The sequence below is a fragment of the Xyrauchen texanus genome, chromosome 27, assembly GCF_025860055.1.
Source record: "Xyrauchen texanus isolate HMW12.3.18 chromosome 27, RBS_HiC_50CHRs, whole genome shotgun sequence".
NCBI lineage: Eukaryota > Metazoa > Chordata > Actinopteri > Cypriniformes > Catostomidae > Xyrauchen > Xyrauchen texanus.
The window spans coordinates 8232370-8254402 of record NC_068302.1 but is presented as its reverse complement, the minus strand read 5'-3'; the positions used below and the strand labels follow the sequence as shown (position 1 = coordinate 8254402).

The following is a 22033-nucleotide window of genomic DNA, read 5'->3' as shown; positions in this document are numbered from 1 at the left end:
CGAGTAACTAAGTCTAATGTTATGGTTTTGCTGGACAAATGCAATGTGAAGGTTTTGCATCGTGTCGGTCAGAATCATCCTTTGACGTTTTACTTTTTTCCTGGTAATGGTGTCTTGCTTGTCTGTTGTCATCCTTGCATTGTTTTCCAAAAAACTGTGAACACTTAGGGATATGGTCTGGAGGAACCTAGGCTTCCTTTGTTTTGGTATTTTTTCTGTCAGTGTTTTGTAAGTCAGGCCAAACTAATGAACCCTGTGGATAAGGCGATACTTCTTGAGAATTTGGCCAGACAAAGACAGTTTTGGATGCTGGGATGCAAGTTTGCCTCTTCTGTGGGTACGAGGAGCATTTCTTCTCAGCTCTGCAGTCATTGCATGGTGGAAGAGCAGTGATCTTTTGATTAAAGGATTTCTGAGTTGGCACCCTTGAACCATCATCTCTGTTTTGGTTCGAGGTGAGTCCTGTGTCTTCTCATTTTGAATACGTTTTCCACGTTCAAGTCGCTTTCTCAGCTTGTCCCTCTCTTTTTTGTACTTGTCAAGTTTGTCTTTCAGTGCTTTAATCTCTCTGGAGTGTCTTTTTCTAGTTTTGCGTCTTTCCCTTTCACCAGCAACTAGCTGTCTACTACTCCTTGGCTCCTCAAAACTGATGTCCAAAGGACTCTGTGGTGGGGTGTCTACATGCTGGCCTTCCTGTGCTTTGTTCTTACGTTCGCTTGACTCTTTCTGTGCTTGTTTCCAAAACCTTCTCTTATACCTCTTTTCTCTTTCATCCAAATCACTGATGTTTTTTATTTTGCCCTCCTTCACCCTATTTCTCCATCTTTCCCTCTCATTTCTAAGCAACTCTTCTTTCAGCTCAGGCTGGCTATCAATTTTTTTTCGCCTTCTTTTTTGATACTCCCTATTCCTTCTCTTTCGTTCCTCCACTGATAGCTTCTCCCTAGCCATTCTAGCCTGAAATGCATACCATTATGCGGTCAGTATACATTTCTGATGGATAAGCATAAGCTGCAAATGATGGGTAATCATATGCAACACCTTATTACATATCAAGTACTCGAGAGGCTATGAAAATGAGATTCAATTCAAAACATGAAGCTATATGGCAATTGGTTGAAATTCAACACATAAAACTGAGCAACAGTAATATCAAATGTTTGGTAAGTAATATCATTGAAGTAAACTACACTAAAATGAGGAATAATGCACATAATGGCATTTGTCAACACTGTCTTAGAAAGTGTCAACACCGTCAGACACAAATCCTGATGGTGTTGACATCTAACGGAGTTGACAAAATACCATGTTTCCTCTCATAACACATGTGCTTCTCACAGGAGCCATCTTGTTTGTCATTCATTGCTTGTAACCTTTATACTTTACTTAAATTAAGCATTTATAACAGAAAATATCATACAAATCTTACATTACATTGTTTATGGTGTTGACACACTATGGTTGTGACATGCAAAGTATTAACAAGTAGGTATAAAATTAAAAGAATATTAAAAACTTACCAGAGCTAGAGTGGTCTCAAGGCATTTGAAAGAACAAGGAAGTGATAAAGGGGTCCTCAGATTTTTAGCTGCCCTCAATAATTCCTGATTTTTTTTTATTTAAAAAAATGGTCTGACGGTGTTGACAAAAACCCAGGACACAAGTTAAAACGTCTTAAAACTACATTAAAATCAGTTTATCAGTTGTAACATTTGATTCTCATTAAATTAATTACTGAACTACTTACACATAATAAATATAACATTTAATTTAAAATTACTTTTAATTGTTTTTAAGCTATTGTAATGTAATGACACCTGCTTCCGGACAAGGGTTTTTACAGACACTGGTCACATATCATATCATTTAGAATTAAAAATATTTATAAAACAACATGAAATTTAGTTGTGCTTTCATTATCCTTTTTAGTCTTCTGGTTAAGAGTATGTGTAATATTAAGTAAAGTTTTTACCCACAAACTGTGTTTCATCTGGTGGACATGTTTTGTCCCTGATCTCAAGAATCACTGATATATATATATATATATATATATATATATATATATATATATAAAATACACATATATATATATATATATATAAAATACCAAACTCAGCATTAAGGATCAACACAGCTGAGAGACACAACAGACTGATTAATTCACCTCTTACCGGAGATTCCACATTGGAGAGGACATACTGTTCAAAATGTCAGTGGAGATTGCGGTTTCTATTGTGAATGACTCTCGTGCACCAGCTACCACCAAATAGTGAGGAATCTCTCTCTCTCTCTCTCTCTCTCATACACACACACACACACACATCCTTGTTTCTCCAATAACTTGATAGAAGCAGCCTAAGTGTGATACTAGTTCTAAAGTGACATTTTTGAATTACTAACGAAGGCTTCTCTAGTAACGTCAGATTCTGATCTGTCAAGTAAGAACGTTTTTATGGCCGTACTCCGTTTAACCCAATTTTTTAAAATGTACTTGTTCATTGAACTGTTGTTATATAAGCAATATCACACAAGCAAGAGTGTGATATGGCCCTTAATCAGCACTGCAGTGATTACCTACAGCACTCGGTCTGTGGCCCTGTGCCATAGTCTAATATTTGATTGGACACCTTTAGCTTTGATTACGGCGCATATTCGTCATGATATTTTTTCGACAACCTTATGCAACATCAACATTTATTTCCATCCAGGGTTGCATTCATTTTTGGCCGAGATCTTGTATTGATGAGGGGACAGTCGAACCACTCCATAAAGTCTACTCCAGCACATCCCAAATACTTTCAATGGGGTCAAGGTCAGGACTCTATGGTGGCCATTTCATGTGTGAAAATTATTCCTCATGCTCCCTGAACCATTCTTTCACAATTTGAGTCAGATGAATCATAGCAATGTCATCCTGGAATATGCCTGTGCTGTCAGGAAAGAAAAAAATCCATTGATGGGATAACTAAATTTGTAAACTAAGTAAGTGTTAAGGGCCAGTGTTAAAACAAAGATTTTGTATGAACTGTAAGAGTAATGACTAATGTCTTTGAAGTTCATCCTGGATTAATGGCAGAAGTTCACATAGATGCAATTGTACGTCATGCCAGGGGCTCCCCTGCCTGAGAGAACGAGGGAGTGATGTGGAGGAATGTGACAGGGTGGAGGGCAGGGCAGGGTCGTGATTATTGTGAATTGTGAGTTGATGGATAAATTAGGCGTATGCCTGGCTAAATAGATAAGTCTTTAGTCTAGATTGAGTGAGTGTGTCTGGGTAACGAACAGTGTTAGGGAGACTATTCCATAGTTTAGGATCCAAATATGAAAAGGATCTACCTCCTTTTGTGGATTTTGATATTCAAGGAACTATTAACAGGCCAGAATATTGTGATCATAATGAATGTGATGGTTTATAGCGTGATAGAACGTCACTTAAGTACTGTGGAGTTAGACCATTCAAATCTTTGTAAGTAGTTAACAGTCATTCAGTACATTCAGGTAGACTACTGACTTCATTTTATTGCCACATAACTTTGCTGAGCCTAGACCTGACCAACTGAAGCAACCCCAGATCATAACACTTCCTCCACAGGCTTGTAATGTGGGCATTATGCATGACAGGTGCATCGCTTCGTGATTCCCTTCTTACCCTGACGCACCCATCACTTTGAAATTGGGTAAATCTGGACTCATCAGACCACATTTCATTGCTCCACAGTCAAAGCTTTATGCTTAAAGTAGATTTTCTAATTAGCCTCTGTGATTAAAGTCACAAGTGGCTTTATTGTGGCCACACAGCTGTTTAGTCCCAATCCTGTAATTTCTCGTCTCATTATGCTTGTGTTACTTTCACTATTAAACATATCCGTAAGTTATATTGTTGATTTTTTTATGATGTGACTTCCATGAAGCTGACAGTTCACCACTATCCTTCCAGGTTTTAATAATATGTTGGACAGTTTTTAACTCAATTCCAGTGATTTCATCAATCTTTTATTCACAAAAGTGGTGTTCAACTGATCATAATGTATAGTTAGGACATTAATAACATGAAAAATTACTATTACAATTAGATTTTTTTTTTTTTCAGAACTTAAGCTACTTCAAACAGTTCTCATCAAAAAATCCTCCATGTGCAGCAATGACAGCTTTGCAGATTCTTGGAATTCTAGCTGTCAGTTTATCCAGATACTCAGGTGACATTTCACCCCACACTTCCTGTAGCACTTGCCATAGATGTGGCTGTCTTTTCAGGTACTTCTCACATACCTTACAGTCTAGCTGATCCCACAAAAGCTCAATGGGGTTAAGATCCATAACACTCTTTTCCAATTATCTGTTGTCCAATGTCTGTGTTTCTTTGCCCACTCTAACCTTTTCTTTTTGTTTTTCTGTTTCAAATGTGGCTTTTTCTTTACAATTATTTCCATAAGGCCTGCACCTCTGAGTCTTCTCTTTACTGTTGTACATGAAACTGTTGTGAGCGGTTAGAATTCAATGAAGCTGTCAGCTGAGGACATGTGATGCATCTATTTCTCAAACTAGAGACTCTGATGTACTTCTCCTCTTGTTTAGTTGTACATCTGGCCTTCCACATCTCTTTCTGTCCTTGTTAGAGCCAGTTGTCCTTTGTCTTTGATGACTGTAGTGTACACCAATCATCTCAAAACAATGATTGACTGACAAGTTTCTAGAGAAAGCTGTTTCTTTTTTACCATTTTTGACCTAATATTGACCTTTAGACATGCCAGTCTATTGCATACTGTGGCAACTAAAAAAAACACAAAGACAGTGTTAAGCTTCATTTAATTAACCAAGCAGCTTTCAGCAGTGATATGATGGCAGTGATTTTTTAGTACAAAATTAGCAATTTAGCATGATTACTCAAGGATAAGGTGTTGGAGTGATGGCTCCTGGAAATGGGGCCTGTCTAGATTTGATAAAAAATTACTTTTTCAAACAGTGATGGTGCTGATTTTTACATCAGTAATGTCCGGACTATACCTTTTGATCAGTTGAATGCCACTTTGGTGAATTGAAGTACCAATTTCCTTCTTAATCGGCAACATTCCAAACTTTTGGCCACCAGCGTAAATCCAAATGGTGACTTTTTTTTTTTTTGGCCTGGCAGTGTGCGTGTGTATATGTATATATAAAAAACTTAATTCAACAATTTTTCAACATTTCGTTTTTATATTTAGTTTCTTAAAATACATACTCTGATTTTTTTTTTGAAAATATTAAATATATTGAGAGTATATGGTATTGCCGAGCTTCCTCCTCCTTCCTTTCTCCTCCTCCAGCCTCACAGCACAAATACTTGGTCGCTGTCTCAGCCTCCAGAAAACTTACCACACAATACACAATAAAATCTTCACCCATTTCTAGGTTTTCCTAATACATATTCTGGTCAGCCCCACCTCTCTACTTCCACAGCTCCCATTAATATCTCTGCTCTTTCAGAACAATCTGCTCCCTATTCGAATGTATTTTCTTCCATACCTGCCTATTCATGAGCTCCTGGAGTGGGTTCCCATGTGAGGCTGCCTCTGCCGGAATCTACTGCTCCAAACCCATTCCCCTCTTCACTATACCCCTATTCTAACTTTCAAACTAACTTCATTCTTTCCAGTTCCGAACCCAGCATGAGGCTGCATCCGCAAGTGACTGCGTCTTCAATTTATTTTCCCCTTAACCCCGTTTCAATTTGACCTCCCACCTTCACTCTACAAACAGCCAAACCTCTCGCCATGCCTTCAAACACACCAGCTACAGAGCCTCAACAAGTCTCCAAAACCCTCCGCACTAATATTTTAGCAGAGATTCAGATCATTGGCTCCAGAGGCCCCAGTTCCTCCCTATTCTGAAATTAGGTTCCTCTAAATCATCCACTCAAAACCCTCCATCAGAAATCTCTAGACTTCATTCTCCAAGCCATTTCTCAGCGGACCCTCCAAACCTACTGGACTTCCTGGAAATGCTCCCAAATATTTCTAGAGAGAGAGAGAGCTAATGGCAGCTGCCCTGCATGCATTTGTGTTTATGTTTTGTCTTTGCTTTAATGTCTCATTAAACATTACTTTGATGCTTCGTCAGGTTCCCGCCTCCTTTTCCAAAGAACCATGTTACATTCACAAACTAGATCCCCTCTCAACCCGCTCTTCAAGGACGACAACAACCATGCAGCATCTCGGAACTGGTTCCAAAAACATCTCAAATCAGTCCTCCTCAAAACTGGCATTCCAGCAAACTCTTACTCCACCCATTCATTCCGCATTAGCGCTGCAACCACAGCAGCGCAAAAAGGTCTACCCGATCAGCAAATCCGCTCACATGGCCGGTGATCATCTGACGCATATAATTTTTACATATGTACAAACTATCTACAAATCAAAAAAGTGCACCTTGTCCTAATAGGTAGGGGTCTGCTCGCACTGCCTTGTCGACATTTTTGGGGGCCTTCCCATTCAGATACTGTGAGGGTCCACCCCGGCCGGCCCATAAGCCCTCCCGTCTATACTGCTGCAAAGGCCCTCCCACAGACATACATCCAAGGGCTGTCCCTTTCAAAACATAGGAGGGTCCTCCCGTTTGGATGCTGCGAGAGTCCACCCCTGCAAACCTGGATGCCCTCCTGTCCATACTGCTGCAAAGGCCCTTCCACACACATACATCAAGGGTTCTCCTATTCAAATTGCAGTGGTAGTCCTCCTGTGCAAATGCTGTGTGAGCTTATTTTTATATGCTCACGCTTATTTGTATCGTGGGCTATCCCTTTCAAACGGCTGTGAGGTCCTTCCAGTTTCGAATGCAGTGATGTCCCCTGTTTGATTGCAGGATGCTCGCACGCTAACCGAGCCCCACACACACTCGCTGTGCGGGCACCTCCCATCAAACGAATTGCTCTGGGCAGCTCGGGTTCTCCTGAGCTCATTTCTATGCGGCAGCAACCGCATCCACTGTTTTTCAGTGTTTCAGCCTAATTTAACACACTAATTCCTCCCTATCCTGCACCTTTTGGTTTCCTATCCCCCAAGCAGATCCTATAGTGTGAGGCTCCCTCCGCTAATGGCTCTGTTTGTTCTATCTTTTTTGACACTTCTGCCCATCTCTTGGTTCCTCTCATTCCTTCCAACACATCACTTCAGCATCTCACAAGGCTACAATGCCAGCAAATTGATGTTCCGTTTCTTGACTTCTTTTGGGGGGGCTTCGGCTCAAGTCAAGTCTTGAGCCCTCCGCCAGGGACAGCAAGCCACATATGTTTACGCTATCCTCACTGCAGGATTACATTAACTTGCATACTACTGAAATGGTGTTTCCTTAACAAAGTTCGGGAGGAGCAAGTTCATTTAATCCGACCTATCACAATGCCAGAGTAACCGTATATAAATGCTTACCTCCATGCCATGACGATGCTTCCTGCATCCTTCCACCTCCCCAATTCCATCTATCCATCCATCAATATCTAAACTAGTGCGGGGGGTTCGATCTCAGGTCAAGTTTCGAGCATTACATTAACTTGCGAACTACTGAACTTACATTTTTCTTTAAAAATCACCTATTTGCTAAATCTTAAATGAACATTTCACCCAAAAATAATAATACTCTATAAACTCTTTATAATAACCTTTATGCTGTCTCAGACTTTTTTCTTCCTCTGCGCAACACAAAGATATTTTGGATGATATATGTAAATGTTTATATCCATACATTCAATACAAATTAATGGGGTCTAAAACTTGAAAGCTCCAGAAAGGACATAAAGGCTGCATAAAGGTGACTCGAGAGGTTTAATCAATGTCTTTTGAAGCAATACGATCAGTTTTGGTGAGAAAGTGACCAAAATGTTACTACTTTTCAATATAAATTTTGGCATCTGCAGTGTCATTGGCGCATTCATGAGAGAAGCTTGATTACACTTCCTTGCACTTGAAGCATGCATTATGAATGTGCCAAAGAGACTGCATATGTCCAGATTTATAGTGAATATAGAGTAACATTTTGGTCTGTTTTTCACCCAAAAACCATCATGGAAACTTTGTTGTGTTTATTGAAACATTACAGAGCACATAAGCATAGTGGCAATTACATTTACTAAAGCATTGCCAAGATACACCCGTGCATCCTGTTTGGCATTCTCGATACCAAATTTGTCAATTTTGTTGAAGATTGGACATGCTTTGTTGAAGTTTTTTTTTTTTTTTTTTTAAAAAGGTGTAATTACGTACAGTATAGTTGACCTTGAAAAATATATATCCATAGTATTCCACATGACCCCAGTAATATATTAAGGAATCATGTATTAAAACTAAGCTATTTTAAATTTGTAATTGAATTTTAATTTTTCTGAGAGAATTTTACCCACCCAAGTGCTCCTGTGTGGGATTATGGCAATTAAACATTTGAAGTGTATGTCAAAAGGCTCAATGAAAGAAGATAGGGCATCACTTCATAGTGGTGTCCTCACCTTAAATGTGTTATTGCACAACACAGAAATGGTTTGGTATGCCAAAGATTTTGCTATCTTTTGATCAATATGGTTTGTGGATTATTTATTTATTATTTATTATACCCCAATTTTGTAGTAGGCAGAAAGTTTTAGGTTGAAAATCTAGTCAGACAGAAATGGATAGCACTGGTATCATTGAACTTAGAATGACTGAAGATAAATTAGATTTTTGTTTTTAGGTGATTCCTGAAGAGTTTAAGCTAAAATACATGCAGAATTTGAGCTGTTGGTGGCGCTAGAGAGTTTGTGTTACAAACCTTTAAAATTGCAATCGGGAATGTTAAGACACTCCCTAATTAGTGTGACTTTTTTTAAACTTTTTACCAAACTGTTTTAATGAGCTGCCATACCCAAACAGAATAAAAAACTGAATCAAAAGAATAAGATGAACAATAAACAATACCAAATGTACCTGTACCAATGTGCCGCTGTAAAGGGTCTTAAAATATGTTTCTTTGACCTCATTTGTTTGCTTTTGTTCACTCTCTCACAGGGGTGTATGCTCTAGTTCTGCTGGGATCCGTGTGGTGCTCTTGTCTACTGCGGCCGGCTAGTCACGCTCCTGTGCTGTTCCACCGAGACACAAACCTGCAGAGACTGCTAAATCTGCGCAGTAACCTGAGCGCCCAGGGGATCTCATGCCACATGTGTTCGGGTGCGGCTATAAAACTGTAAAAACTTTGAGTATACACCAGTGGGTCACAGAAAACAGTTGCCTAAACTCTTTTATGCTGAGGTTACAGAGCTTTCATTCATGGCAAGTACAATGAAGTATAGTGGCCCCAAAAAGAATTTGGAAACTGAAGCTACATTCAAAAACATATGAATGTCATTGCATTATTTAACAATATTAAACTAAGTGAAACTAGTTAATCTGCAAACTAATGATGCTAGACCTTTTCACGTAACTAACTGAGCCATTTTTGCAATTATTTTAAACAAGCTGTTGTCAAAGTTATTTTTGTGGATGTATGAAGTCCATTCCTCTCATGTTCCACTAACGTTTGAGAACCAGAAAATGTCTAAATACGTTTTATTTTCAGTCGGAACAGTTTATCTATAATTTAATCATGTAAAATCAAACAAGCTTTTGTTGTTTTGATTGAAAAGCCTCCAAAGGGGGGTGCTATATCACAAAAAACGTTTATGCTTAAACGTAAAAATGTCTGTATACGTAAGTCATGCATATGAGGTATAAACATGAGATAACCATCAGATTTACATTAAGGCCTCAAAATATTCTTGTTGAAAATTAGCACCACTTAGAGATAATGGGGTATAAAAATGTAAAACAAAATAAAAGTCCTTCACATAGCATATAAATATCATATATCCAATGAAAGCTCTCATTCTCAGGAATGCAACTGTGCATTTTATTGTGTTGCCCCAATACCAGAGTTCGAAAGATTTTTAAAAGAATCACAAAGTGAATTATGATTTCTGTAATTCATCAAATACAAACATCTTTTATGCAGTGATCACTGCTGCTTTAAGCCCCAAATACCAAAAAACGTCAAATCTGCTTTTACCTTAAGCAGTTTTCAAAAAATTTAGCCATTTTTTACTTTTCTGTGAGCTTGATTGGCTGAATAATCTAATGTTCTATCTTAGATGTCCTGAACAAAATATGCCATCCAGCATGAAAAGCATACTAAACAAATCATAAAAATATGTTTTCTTCTATTGATAATAAAATCTAGATGTATTATATATTACCATCAGCATCTCAGCTTTCTAATAACATTTACCTTGAGCTTTTAGTCCACTCAGAGGCCAAGATATTACATGAAATATCAAGGGTGGCACACGAACTGAAAATTAGACTGAATGTCTATGGACGAGCACATCTGTGAGGGCTAACATGCATTAGAGCGCCACCTACATTTCATATCTGTATGTTGTGATGGAATGTGATAGAGAAAAAAAAAATTCTAGTGCTTGCTGCCATCTAGTGGAATGAAATAAGACTTTTCTAAGTGAGGTAGTGTTAAAAGAACCAGAATTACATGTTTATAAAATTAACATACAGTTATAAAGTCAGCAGTGATAAAAAAAACATAAAAAAGAATATATATATATATATATATATATATATATATACATAGAAAATTATTTATGAATAATTTGAGTCTTTTTTATTTGGGGGGATCTTTGAAAAAATTAGACCAGTTCTTTTGCAATTAGTCCACAGTATGTGTGAATGTGAGCTTTTAAATTTGAGTGTGAAATATTGCAGGCAGATCCGGTTCATACAATAAGGCTGGTCATAGAAATGCATTTCCTATTCAGCTTTGAAAGTTCGATTCTCTGGTTTATGTGCAGCAGTGTTTTGTTTTCTGTTGTGAATACCTTTGTAGTGATCCGGTTGTAGCTATAACAAAGCAAATTCTCGCTTGAACGCCCCATCTTGCGAATGGTGGCCGCGAGAACTGCTGCTCTCGTGCACTTTCATAAAAGCGCACTGGACAGCAAAAGTAGCTAAAAAATTTCACTAAATAATATATCGGATTTCAATGGAAGTGCAGCGTAGTTCTAGCAGGAAGACCAGCAGCTGTACATCATCACATCATTAGCTGGGTAATTCCTAGCCAATCGCATGTAAGCCATTGCTTTATAAGTCTGCTCACAATCTATCACATTGCTGTTTCAGTGTGCTAACACAGCAACCTCCACCACCCCACCACCACCAGTTGAGCCCTGTCCCGCACAGGGGTAGGCTCCTCGTCCCTGCCTCCTATCTCTGGCAGGACATGACGGTTCCGGGTACAACTCTCTCGGACCGCTGAACGGAGCCTACGCCAAAGAGAGAGACATTACTTTCTGTTTTACATTTATCAAATAAATGGCATCTTAAACTTCACTCAAGCCTGCATGTCTTTTCAATAGAAGATTGTTTCTCACCATTCCTTATTGTATGCCTTTAGAACGATGCATGAGTCACATATTAATATTTATTACACTTCTAAATTATACTTTGAGTCCTTTTGATACTTATAATACATCCACATTAATCCGGTTAATTTGAAAGCTGCGTTTTCGTTTTTAAAACATCACTGCCGTTTTACAAATGTTGCTCGTCCACGCTGAAATATCTGAAAACATTTAGGGCCAGGTCAGGATTATGCACACCCGGCCCCTAACCAGGCTTATTAGCCCTCGACAGGGATAAGGTCCGACTGAAGAGTTTTATATGAAACTATTATTTATATTGTCAAGCCGGTTCTCGCCGCCTCCTTTCCATGTACTGTCTAAAACGCATTTGTCCTCGTGCTTTGCCGTCAGACAGCAATTCCGAGTAAACTTCCCATTGCGTTTGAAGGAATGCAATGTGAAGGTTGTACAAAGTAACATTTATCTTTAACAATGCCATCAAATTGGATAGCAGGCACAACGGCGCCACTACAACGTGGGCTGCCATCTTGGATCACTTGACTTGACTGTGTCACATGACAACAAATGCGTAATCATTTTCGAAAAGCTCTGTTTTCGCTGGACAAAGACACAGTCTCAGTGTGGACAGAAGGCCAAAACGCAAAATAAAAGCATTTTCAAATGAAAACGTGTTAGTGTGGATGTGGCACTATCCACTGCCATGGTATGGACAACAACGAGCAGGAGATTTTCTCAAATTTCTCCTTTTGTGTTCCGAAAAAGAAAGAAGTTTACAAGGGTTTTAGCACTTAATTTGAGACATGACATTTAAGAAACTGGAACAGACTGACCTGTCCTACCTCTTTGCGTCTTACAGGTGTTTTTATGGAGCGACCTCATAATCTGCACAACATTGCTGACTCCACCAGCTCTACCTCAGGAAAACATCCAATAATTCACCCGAACCAGACCAAACCAGCACCCAACAACACAGCACAGACACTCACAGGTTTGCTTTTCTACTCTACTGGTAGGTTCAAGTTGTTTAAGATCATGTAAACCATTCAACCGTGTCACAACCTGCTTAGCTAAGATGGTCTACAAGCTCTAACCAATGGAAGGATATTAATGACAAATGTCTTTGGAAAAGAAAGCACACTAAATTGTACTAATTGAAAAATAAACTGACACTAAATAAGCTAACACTGCAATAACAGTGCTTGCATTTTTGGGGGATGTAATTGGTTGTATAGTGTTGGTGAAGATCAAGCACTGTTATTGCAAGTCGTTTATTGTTCAGATAGCTCAATTCAGTGTCATTAACATACTAACCAATTTGATAAAATGGTCTCCCAAGTCAACCTTGTGCCAACCACTTGATCAACTATCTAAGCTAGCTTGAACCAGCTACTATTAAACTATTTAACTAATTTATTATTCTTAATATGGAGTGGTGGTGGTGTAGTGGTCTAAAGCACATAACTGGTAATCTGGTAATCAGAAGGTCGCTGGTTCGATCCCCACAGCCGCCACCACCATTGTGTCCTTGAGCAAGGCACTTATCCCTGTAATAAGGGCTCTGTAAGTCACTTTGGATAAAAGCGTCTGCCAAATACATAAATGTAAATGTAAAATATATTATTTTATTATGCAAATTCATTATGTGCCATCCATCCATCGAATATGCTGTGTAGAAACTAATATGTAAACTGAGATTAATAGTTGGCCACAATGAGTGGTATGTACAGTAGTGAACAGGTATTTCACGTAGACTGTAGCTGCTACTATATCATTCAATAGCATGGCGAATGTTGTATTGACCAATCAGCATCCAGCACCAAAGCTGTATGTTTTATAATGCTTGAATTTTTGGGCAACATTTCTACAGTGTATGCATTAACCTCATGAATCTAATGGAAAGTAAAAACAAACATTTGGATGTTCTCCTGGCACTGCTGTTTGTACTAAAACACTGTTTGTGTGAAACTGTTATTTCATAGGTGGTTTTCTCACAGTCTATGTCTTTAAGTTGGAGCTGGCCTCACCGGTCACTCTCTATCGCTATTCACTGAGTGCCAGCGTACCCAAACCCTGGCAAGCATCCTCAACTGGGCATGGAGATGTCCCATTCTTTCAGGTCTATATGCAAATTATATTTTCAAATGGACAGCTATATATAAATAAATGCATACACACATCTAGTCTATTGTCATTTGAACATCATCATTTAAAAGTGTTTTTTTTACATACAGTAATGTATCATTAAAAGGAATAGTTCAGCCCAAAATGAAAATTCTGTGAGCATTTATTCACCCTCATGTTGTTCCAAAACCGCATGACTTTCTTTCTACCGTGGAAAACAATGGGCGATGTTTGGCAGAATGTTAGGGACTGACAGTCTCAGTTCCATAGAAAAAGCTGCATTGAAGCACTGCATTGATGATGCCATGACATCCAATCCATGTTCCATGGACAGCAATAACAGAATTTTCATTTGTGGGTAAATTATCCAAAGGAAACATTTTTGCTATGAGAAATGTTTTTCTTGAAACAGCATTTTCAAGCCATTTTCTTGAAAACATAATTATGTTTGGCAAACATGTTTTTTTTACATTGCTTAATTCCTTCGCTTCACAGAATAAATTCCCTTACCGCCTATTTGCTAATGCTTTACTGAAAAAAAATGAAATCTTTTAATGTAGACAATTTATTCCACGGCCCCCAAATTCCATCATCCGCCGAGGAATTTATGTGCCATTATGTGTGTGATGTGTGTTCATATCACCTCGGCATGCTTCAATTGCCCTTATAGCCCCATTCCATCTGAGCTGACAAACACTGATTGATGTGTTGTCACGGTAACAGGCCTACAGTAGTCCCCATAGCAACTTCAGCACGCGGATGACCGTGTGTGTGTCTCACGCCTATCACCCCCGCCCCCGGTGGATGCTTACTCTACGGTCATGTGATGGTAGCCGGCACTGGATATCAGAGTTTGAATTCTACGTGGCTTTGGATGAGCAACAGCACAGCAGGTGAAGAACAGGAGTAGATGTAATGTTCCGAGATAACCCGTGACTGATTGAGATTATTTTTATGTGCATGCCAGAGCAAAACTACCTCTCCACTGAGCAACATTTAACCCTATAAACCTTAGCGGGATAGTTCACACAAATATTAAAATTATATTGTTTACTTACCCTCATCTTGTTCCAAATGTATATGATTGAGGACGTGGGCGGGCAAGCTCCAATCAACACAAGAACCACTAAAGTATCACAAAAGTAGTCGATGACATTCATGGCGAAGTTCTTCTTTGTTCTCCCCTTAGTGCTGGAAAGAAGTTCGGAGCAGCTAAGCAATGGTGTTTAGGGAAGCATTAAAATATGGGGACACATAAGACTACATGCAAAACATCAACTAATATGACATTAAAGTGTGTAATTAATGACTACTGTATATTCCTCATTCTATAAATAGAATCCACATGAGATCAGTAAAAGAAGCGGTTTTAACCACGCTGATGATTTAAAGTAATATACAGTGGCAAGAAAAGGATGTGAAACCTTTGGAATTAGCTGGTTTTCTGCATTATATGCTCAATAAATGTGATTTCATCGTAATTAAAGTCACAAGTATAGACAAACACAATGTGCTTATGCTTTCAACACACAAACAATTATAATATTTCATGTCTTTATTGAACACATCCCATTAAACATTCACAGTGCTGTGGAAAAGTGAACCCTAGGATTTAATCCTAGTGTTTTCGGAAGTTGCGGATTAGACCTGCACAACGTTTAGAAGGAATTTGGGACCATTCTTCCTTATAGAACTGCTTCAGCTCAGCCATATTCTTAGGATGTCTGGTGTGAACAGCTCTCTTGAGGTCATTACACAGCGTTTCTATTGGGTTAAGATCTGAGCTCTGACTGGGCCCCTCCAAAAAGGGGATTTTGTTTTTTGAAGCCATTCTGTTGTGGATTTACTTTGATGTTAAGGGTCATTTTCTTGCTGCATCATCCAACTTCTACTGAAACACAGCCACCCTGACATTATCCTGTAGGATATCTTGATATACCTGGCTCAGTTGGTAGAGCGGTTTGGCCATTAATCGCAGGATTGGTGGTTCAAATCCCGGCCCACACAACTCCACATGCCAAAGTGTTCTTGGGCAAGACACTGAACCCCAAGTTGCTCCCAATGGCAGGCTAGTGCCTTGCATGGCAGCTCTGCCGCCATTGGTGTATGAATGGGTGAATGTGTCACAGTGTAAAGTGTTTTGAATACTGTTAAGGTTAAAAAGGTGCTATATAAGTGCAGACTATTTACCATATACTTGGGAATTAATTTTCCCTCGATGATGGCTAGCGGTCCAGGGCCCGAAGCAGCAAATCAGCCCCAAATCATGATGCTCCCTCTATCATACTTCACCGTTGGTATGATGTTATCATGTTTGTATGCTGTTCCAATGATTCCTTCAAGTCTTTAGCTGTCACTCTAAGGTTATTTTGTACCTCATTTAGCATTCTACTGTGCGCCCTTTAAAGGGGTCATGTCATGAGGAATCAAATTTTCCTTGATCTTTTGACATATAAGAGTTAATTTTACTACAAAAACATACAGTAAGTTTCAGAACGGAGAACTTCCTTCCCAGTCCAAAATGAGGATTTATTGACACCAAGCTTCAGAAACGCCTCGTTCTCTACATCCATATATCTGCATATGCCTCCATTTACATCATCACCTCTTTGACCCGCCCGCTGGTGCACAGCTCGAGTGAGTGTCATGGAGAGAGCTGGACAGGTGCAGCCATTCCATTACACATAGAGGAACTATTACTGTAGTTGTTATTGAACTAACAAAGTGATCGCAATGCCAGGGAAGAGTCGAAAATGTTGGGATGTTTCTGGCTGAGGAAATTTAGCATCTCTGCATAGCCTTTTGAAATGCACAATTTCTCACAAACTTTTAATGTGAGGGATAATTATTTTATACTGTAAGAAGAAATGTAGCGCATAGTGCAACGAAAGGCAGATGTGTAGTATAGTGACTGCATCTCATATGTCTAGTTTTACCAAAAATGTCCCGTGTTTTGGCAGATATAAACACATCTGGATGCCCCTTGTCACATATTTAAGCAGCATAATAGTTGGACGGCAATCCCCATTCATGATCACCTGGTGACAATGATCATTGGTGAGACACCGTGTTTCCTTCAGAAGGCGTATTTACGCCTACTTCCCTACAGAGGCGAACACATGGGCCAACAGTCCAGTCAAGCTGGATACAGATGTATTAACCCTTCACATTCGCAGCTTGCATTTGTCTGGGCTATTTTAACTGTTCTCAGCTTTATAGTGCATTACTGTATCAACAAACCTTTTATTTCTAAAATTGTCATATTCCTAATATAAGTGATAGGGAGAATCAGCATGCTGACATTGTTCAGTTTCAGATTGTTATTTCAGTCGAACTGTAGTAGTTTGATTGTGTGCTTCACATTCATTGGGACATATAGTTATTAACAATTGCCTGAACAAAGTTTTTCAGGTAAATCGCTTGCATATTTTCATTTGTTTATTCTAGAAAAAAGAAAACAGTTCCATGAGTGTTGTGTGTGTGGGGGAGGGGGGCTGCTAATAAAATATGTTAGCCAATCATAACACAGTTGGCATGTATAATGAAGTCTTAAAGGGGCAGCACAGAAAACTGAGTGTTTCAGACAGAGGGCCAGAGACAGTGAGAGAAAAGGTCATTTAGAACTACATAATGATTGTTTTTGTGCAAAATCCTTTACTGATATTAGAAGTGATATTAAGTAAAAAAAAGCATGACATAACCCCTTTAAGTCATATTGGCTGGACAGCCATTTCTAGGGAGAGTAGCCACAGTACTAAAACGTCTCTATTTATAGACAATTTGTCTTACAGATCTAAGCTCTTCAATATAACTTTGTTACCCTTTCCAGCTTTATTCAAAGCAACATATCTTGATCATAGGTTTTCTGAGAGCTCTTTTTTGTGAGGCATGGTCCACGTCAGCAGAAGCTTCTTTTGAATAGCAAAAGTAGCTCTAATCCACACATCCAATCTTGTTTCATTAATTGGATGCCAGGTTTTCCAACTCCTGACAATAAATTAGCATTTTTTCCATATGGATTCACTTACTTTTTCCACAGCACTGTTAATGTTTAACAGGATGTGTTCAATAAAGACATGAAATATTATAATTGTTTGCGTGTTGTAAGCTTAAACACATTGTGCTGTGTTTATACTTGTGACTTTAATGAAGATGAGATCGAATTTTTTGAGCAATGAATTACTTTTTCTTGCCACTGTTTGTGCAGTATATAATGTGTAATTTGTCATGTTTACATTCTGCATTCATGACACTAATGCACTATACACAAGATCATAATAATATTAATTTTGTGATGACATTGATACTATTGCAAAGATGGGTAAATAAAAGAGTGTTAAGGGCAGAATAAAAACAAAAGAATGATGATTAGAGGCATATCTTACTTTGGGCAGATTTGTGAATGGCTTTTGGCTGCAGACGTCACATGAGTGAAGCAGCATATCAAACAATAGCTTGAATGGGCATTTTAAGTAGATTTGGTTCCTTTTGTAGACATCATATTTATGTAAGTTTGCTCGGTAACTTTGCACACCAGTGTGTTCATGTTGACTAATCTTGTGAACAAAACAAAAATGTTGCTCTCAAAGTAGGTGGCGCACTGGGTCAAACCACCAATGACATGGACCAATGGCAGTTTGATGGTGATCCGCAACTGGTGCAACATTTTCCTGAGAGTTCAACAAACTCAAAACACATTTATTTTGGCCAAACTTTACATGAAATTATGTTACACTGGTCGTTCTGCGATTTTGCTAGGAGTATATTGGCTCCTTTATGTGCTTAAATTTCAGTTCTTCACACAAAGCTATCATGTGTCTTCAAAGACTTGAAATATAGTACAAAAATTGCATGGATCGCTTTTATGATACTATAAGAATGCATTTTTTATTTCATTTTGGAGTTTTACAACCTTAGTCCTCTTTTACTTTTATTATATGAAAAAAGTGGCCAGTATATATATATATATATATATTATTTATTTATTTTTTAAATCACCTTTTGTGTTCCACTGAAGAAAGAAAGTAATTTGAGAGTTTTGAACCACATGAGATTGAGTAAACAATGACACAATTAACATATTTTGCATAAAGATGAAGGTTATTTTAAGGAGCATTAAGATTATTATTATTATATTTATATATTTATTGAATTTTGACATTCATTTTAAGACACTTAACCATGGTCTATAAATACTTTACAATTAAAATGGTAACATTTTACAGTAAGGTTCCATTCATTAATGCATTGGGTATCATGAACTAACAATAAACAATTCATTTTTTTAACAGCATGTATTAATCTTCGTAAATATTAGTTAATAAAAATTAAATTGGTTATTGTGAGTTCATAGCGCATTAACTAATGTTAACATATACAATATTTTGATTTAAAAAATATATCACTATATGTTGAAATTAAAACCAACCAAGATTAATAAAATCTGTAAAAGTATTGCTCACTGTTAGTTCATGCTAACTAATGGAACTTATTGTAAAGTGTTACCTATTTAGAATAGATAATATAGCATTATAGTTTCCTCCCATTTCAGTAATGTGAATTATTTTGTTTGTTTTGTTTCATTACGTGACGTGATGTCATGAGACATGTGCTTAACTGTTAAGAAAATAATGCAAAAAAGCTGAATGTCATAAAAACAACTTCATTTCATTTGTAAAATATACGTTTAGTAAAATATAGTTCTCATTTCTTTTTCTTTTTTCATTTTAGGTTAAAATATGACCTGGACTTGTTCTCAACGAGTGTTGGAAGATTCATTGATCTTCTGTTTCTTTTTTTATATTGTGTAAATTTGTCTCTTTTGGCAGGAAGCTCTATTTTGCCCAGCACATGATCAGCCCATACCCCAGTCGTGTTTGTGACGGGCCACCAGGGTGTGTGTTCAACTCCGGTCCTGATGGACCCAATCAGGGCAGTTTCTATGCCCCAATACCTTCAGGTACCCCATTGAAATTGGCCATCTCTGTTGTAAAATGTATTTGAGATTGTACATTTAATCAGATTTCATGTAAGTCAGTATTCAAAAAGGGTCTTAAAATACTGTAGAACTCCAAAGCTGATTCAAATATCTAAATCTGAGGTTTTTCAATCTGTCTATATGGTCTAATTGTGTTGTAGACGATATAAACGTTACTTGAAATGTTGCATTCAAAAATAGGTGAGACTGAGGTTGGTTGGCACACTTTACATACTTTGTTGAATATCTCTTGTGGAACAAAGGTTAAGATACTACAAGTAGGAACAAATGGAAGCTTTTGTTCCAAAAAACACATTCTATGTCACCAAATATTTATTGACTTTTGTCAATTAATGGTCACGGTTATGTTGGCACAGGTTGTGGGGTGTAAAGTGTACAAAATATATAGTTTTAAGAGAGAAGCAACAAACAGAACAACAAGTAAAATTTTATTTTAAACGAGGACAACAGAACAACACATGTTTGTTTTCTATCATAAATATGTGTAATGATTTGTGACAGTCATTTCCAAATGACAAGAAATGTATTCCAACCAACCCCGTTCTCGCCTAATCTTTCTTTTACATTCTTATTTGGAAAGTAGACACTTTTTTAATCTTTCATTAACATCAGCCACATATTCTATATCTCATCAGTCCCCACTCAGGTTAAGATCTCTAGAACATCAGGATTTAACCCCTGCAGTGGAGGTGGATGTGGTAAACCAGCAGTGCGCCCTCTAGTGGACACTGGAGCCATGGTGTTTGTTGTTTTTGGTATACTGGGAGTTAACCGCACTCAGCATTCAGACAACCATGTTATTGGAGACCTTGTGAGTCAGAATTCAATTATTTCCAGTGTGAAAAAAATGGGATGTCCAATCATAATTGCTGATACTCAAGGATAACATCAGCTTGTTACTTACCAGAAAACCACTGTGGCTGTATCCCAATTAGTATGCAACATGAGGAGTAGTGCATCTTATATCATGTTGAACATAGCATGGCACTGGTAGAAATTGTAAACGGTAGGTCTTTGCTACACAAAAAGAATAGCTCTTTCGCTAAACTTGATTGAATCATTTAATCGTGGCTCCATGTGTTTGAAATTAGTTGTTTTTTAACCTGTTAAGCGCTGAATGTGTTTTTAAAGAGTTCCTGTTTCAATGACATACACAAAATTAAAAGCTTATAACTCAACGAATATTAGGAAGGTCAAGTGTTTGGTATCATTGTAAAGAAAACGTTTAAAAAAAAATTATGATATAGATTATGATACATTCTGAGACTCTCAGCATATGAAACTGCTGAAAGAAAATTATTATATATATATATTATACACTCACCTAAAGGATTATTAGGAACACCTGTTCAATTTCTCATTAATGCAATTATCTAATCAACCAATCACATGGCAGTTGCTTCAATGCATTTAGGGGTGTGGTCCTGGTCAAAACAATCTCCTGAACTCCAAACTGAATGTCAGAATGGGAAAGAAAGGTGATTTAAGCAATTTTGAGCATGGCATGGTTGTTGGTGCCAGACGGGCGGTCTGAGTATTTGACAATCTGCTCAGTTACTGGGATTTTCACGCACAACCATTTCTAGGGTTTACAAAGAATGGTGTTAAAAGGGAAAAACATCCAGTATGCGGCAGTCCTGTGGGCGAAAATGCCTTGTTGATGCTAGAGGTCAGAGGAGAATGGGCCGACTGATTCAAGCTGATAGAAGAGCAACTTTGCCTGAAATAACCACTCGTTACAACCGAGGTATGCAGCAAAGCATTTGTGAAGCCACAACACGCACAATCTTGAGGCGGATGGGCTACAACAGCAGAAGACCCCACGGGGTACCACTCATCTCCACTACAAATAGGAAAAAAGGCTACAATTTGCAAGAGCTCACCAAAATTGGACAGTTGAAGACTGGAAAAATGTTGCCTGGTCTGATGAGTCTCGATTTCTGTTGAGACATTCAGATGTAGAGTCAGAATTTGGCGTAAACAGAATGAGAACATGGATCCATCATGCCTTGTTACCACTGTGCAGGCTGGTGGTGGTGGTGTAATCTTGTGGGGGATGTTTTCTTGGCACACTTTAGGCCCCTTAGTGCCAATTGGGCATCGTTTAAATGCCACGGCCTACCTGAGCATTGTTTCTGACCATGTCCATCCCTTTATGGCCACCATGTACCCATCCTCTGATGACTACTTCCAGCAGGATAATGCACCATGTCACAAAGCTCGAATCATTTCAAATTGGTTTCTTGTACATGACAATGAGTTCACTGTACTAAAATGGCCCCCACAGTCACCAAATCTCAACCCAATAGAGCATCTTTGGGATGTGGTGGAACGGGAGCTTCGTGCCCTGGATTTGCATCCCACAAATCTCCATCAACTGCAAGATGCTATCCTATCAGTATGGGCCAACATTTCTAAAGAATGCTTTCAGCACCTTGTTGAATCAATGCCACGTAGAATTAAGGCAGTTCTGAAGGCGAAAGGGGGTCAAACACAGTATTAGTATGGTG

General features: G+C 38.2%; 1 protein-coding gene across 1 annotated transcript in view; it reads left to right on the top strand.

Moving 5' to 3' along the window:
* Positions 1-22033, top strand: part of LOC127620822 (protein dispatched homolog 3-like) — a 90928-nt gene that overhangs the window by 48243 nt on the left and 20652 nt on the right. The window contains exons 10-15 of the mRNA XM_052094077.1: positions 9006-9167; positions 12261-12392; positions 13384-13520; positions 14249-14418; positions 19354-19484; positions 20159-20334. Coding sequence (XP_051950037.1) covers positions 9006-9167; positions 12261-12392; positions 13384-13520; positions 14249-14418; positions 19354-19484; positions 20159-20334 — 908 coding nt within the window. The remainder of the gene's footprint in view (positions 1-9005; positions 9168-12260; positions 12393-13383; positions 13521-14248; positions 14419-19353; positions 19485-20158; positions 20335-22033) is intronic.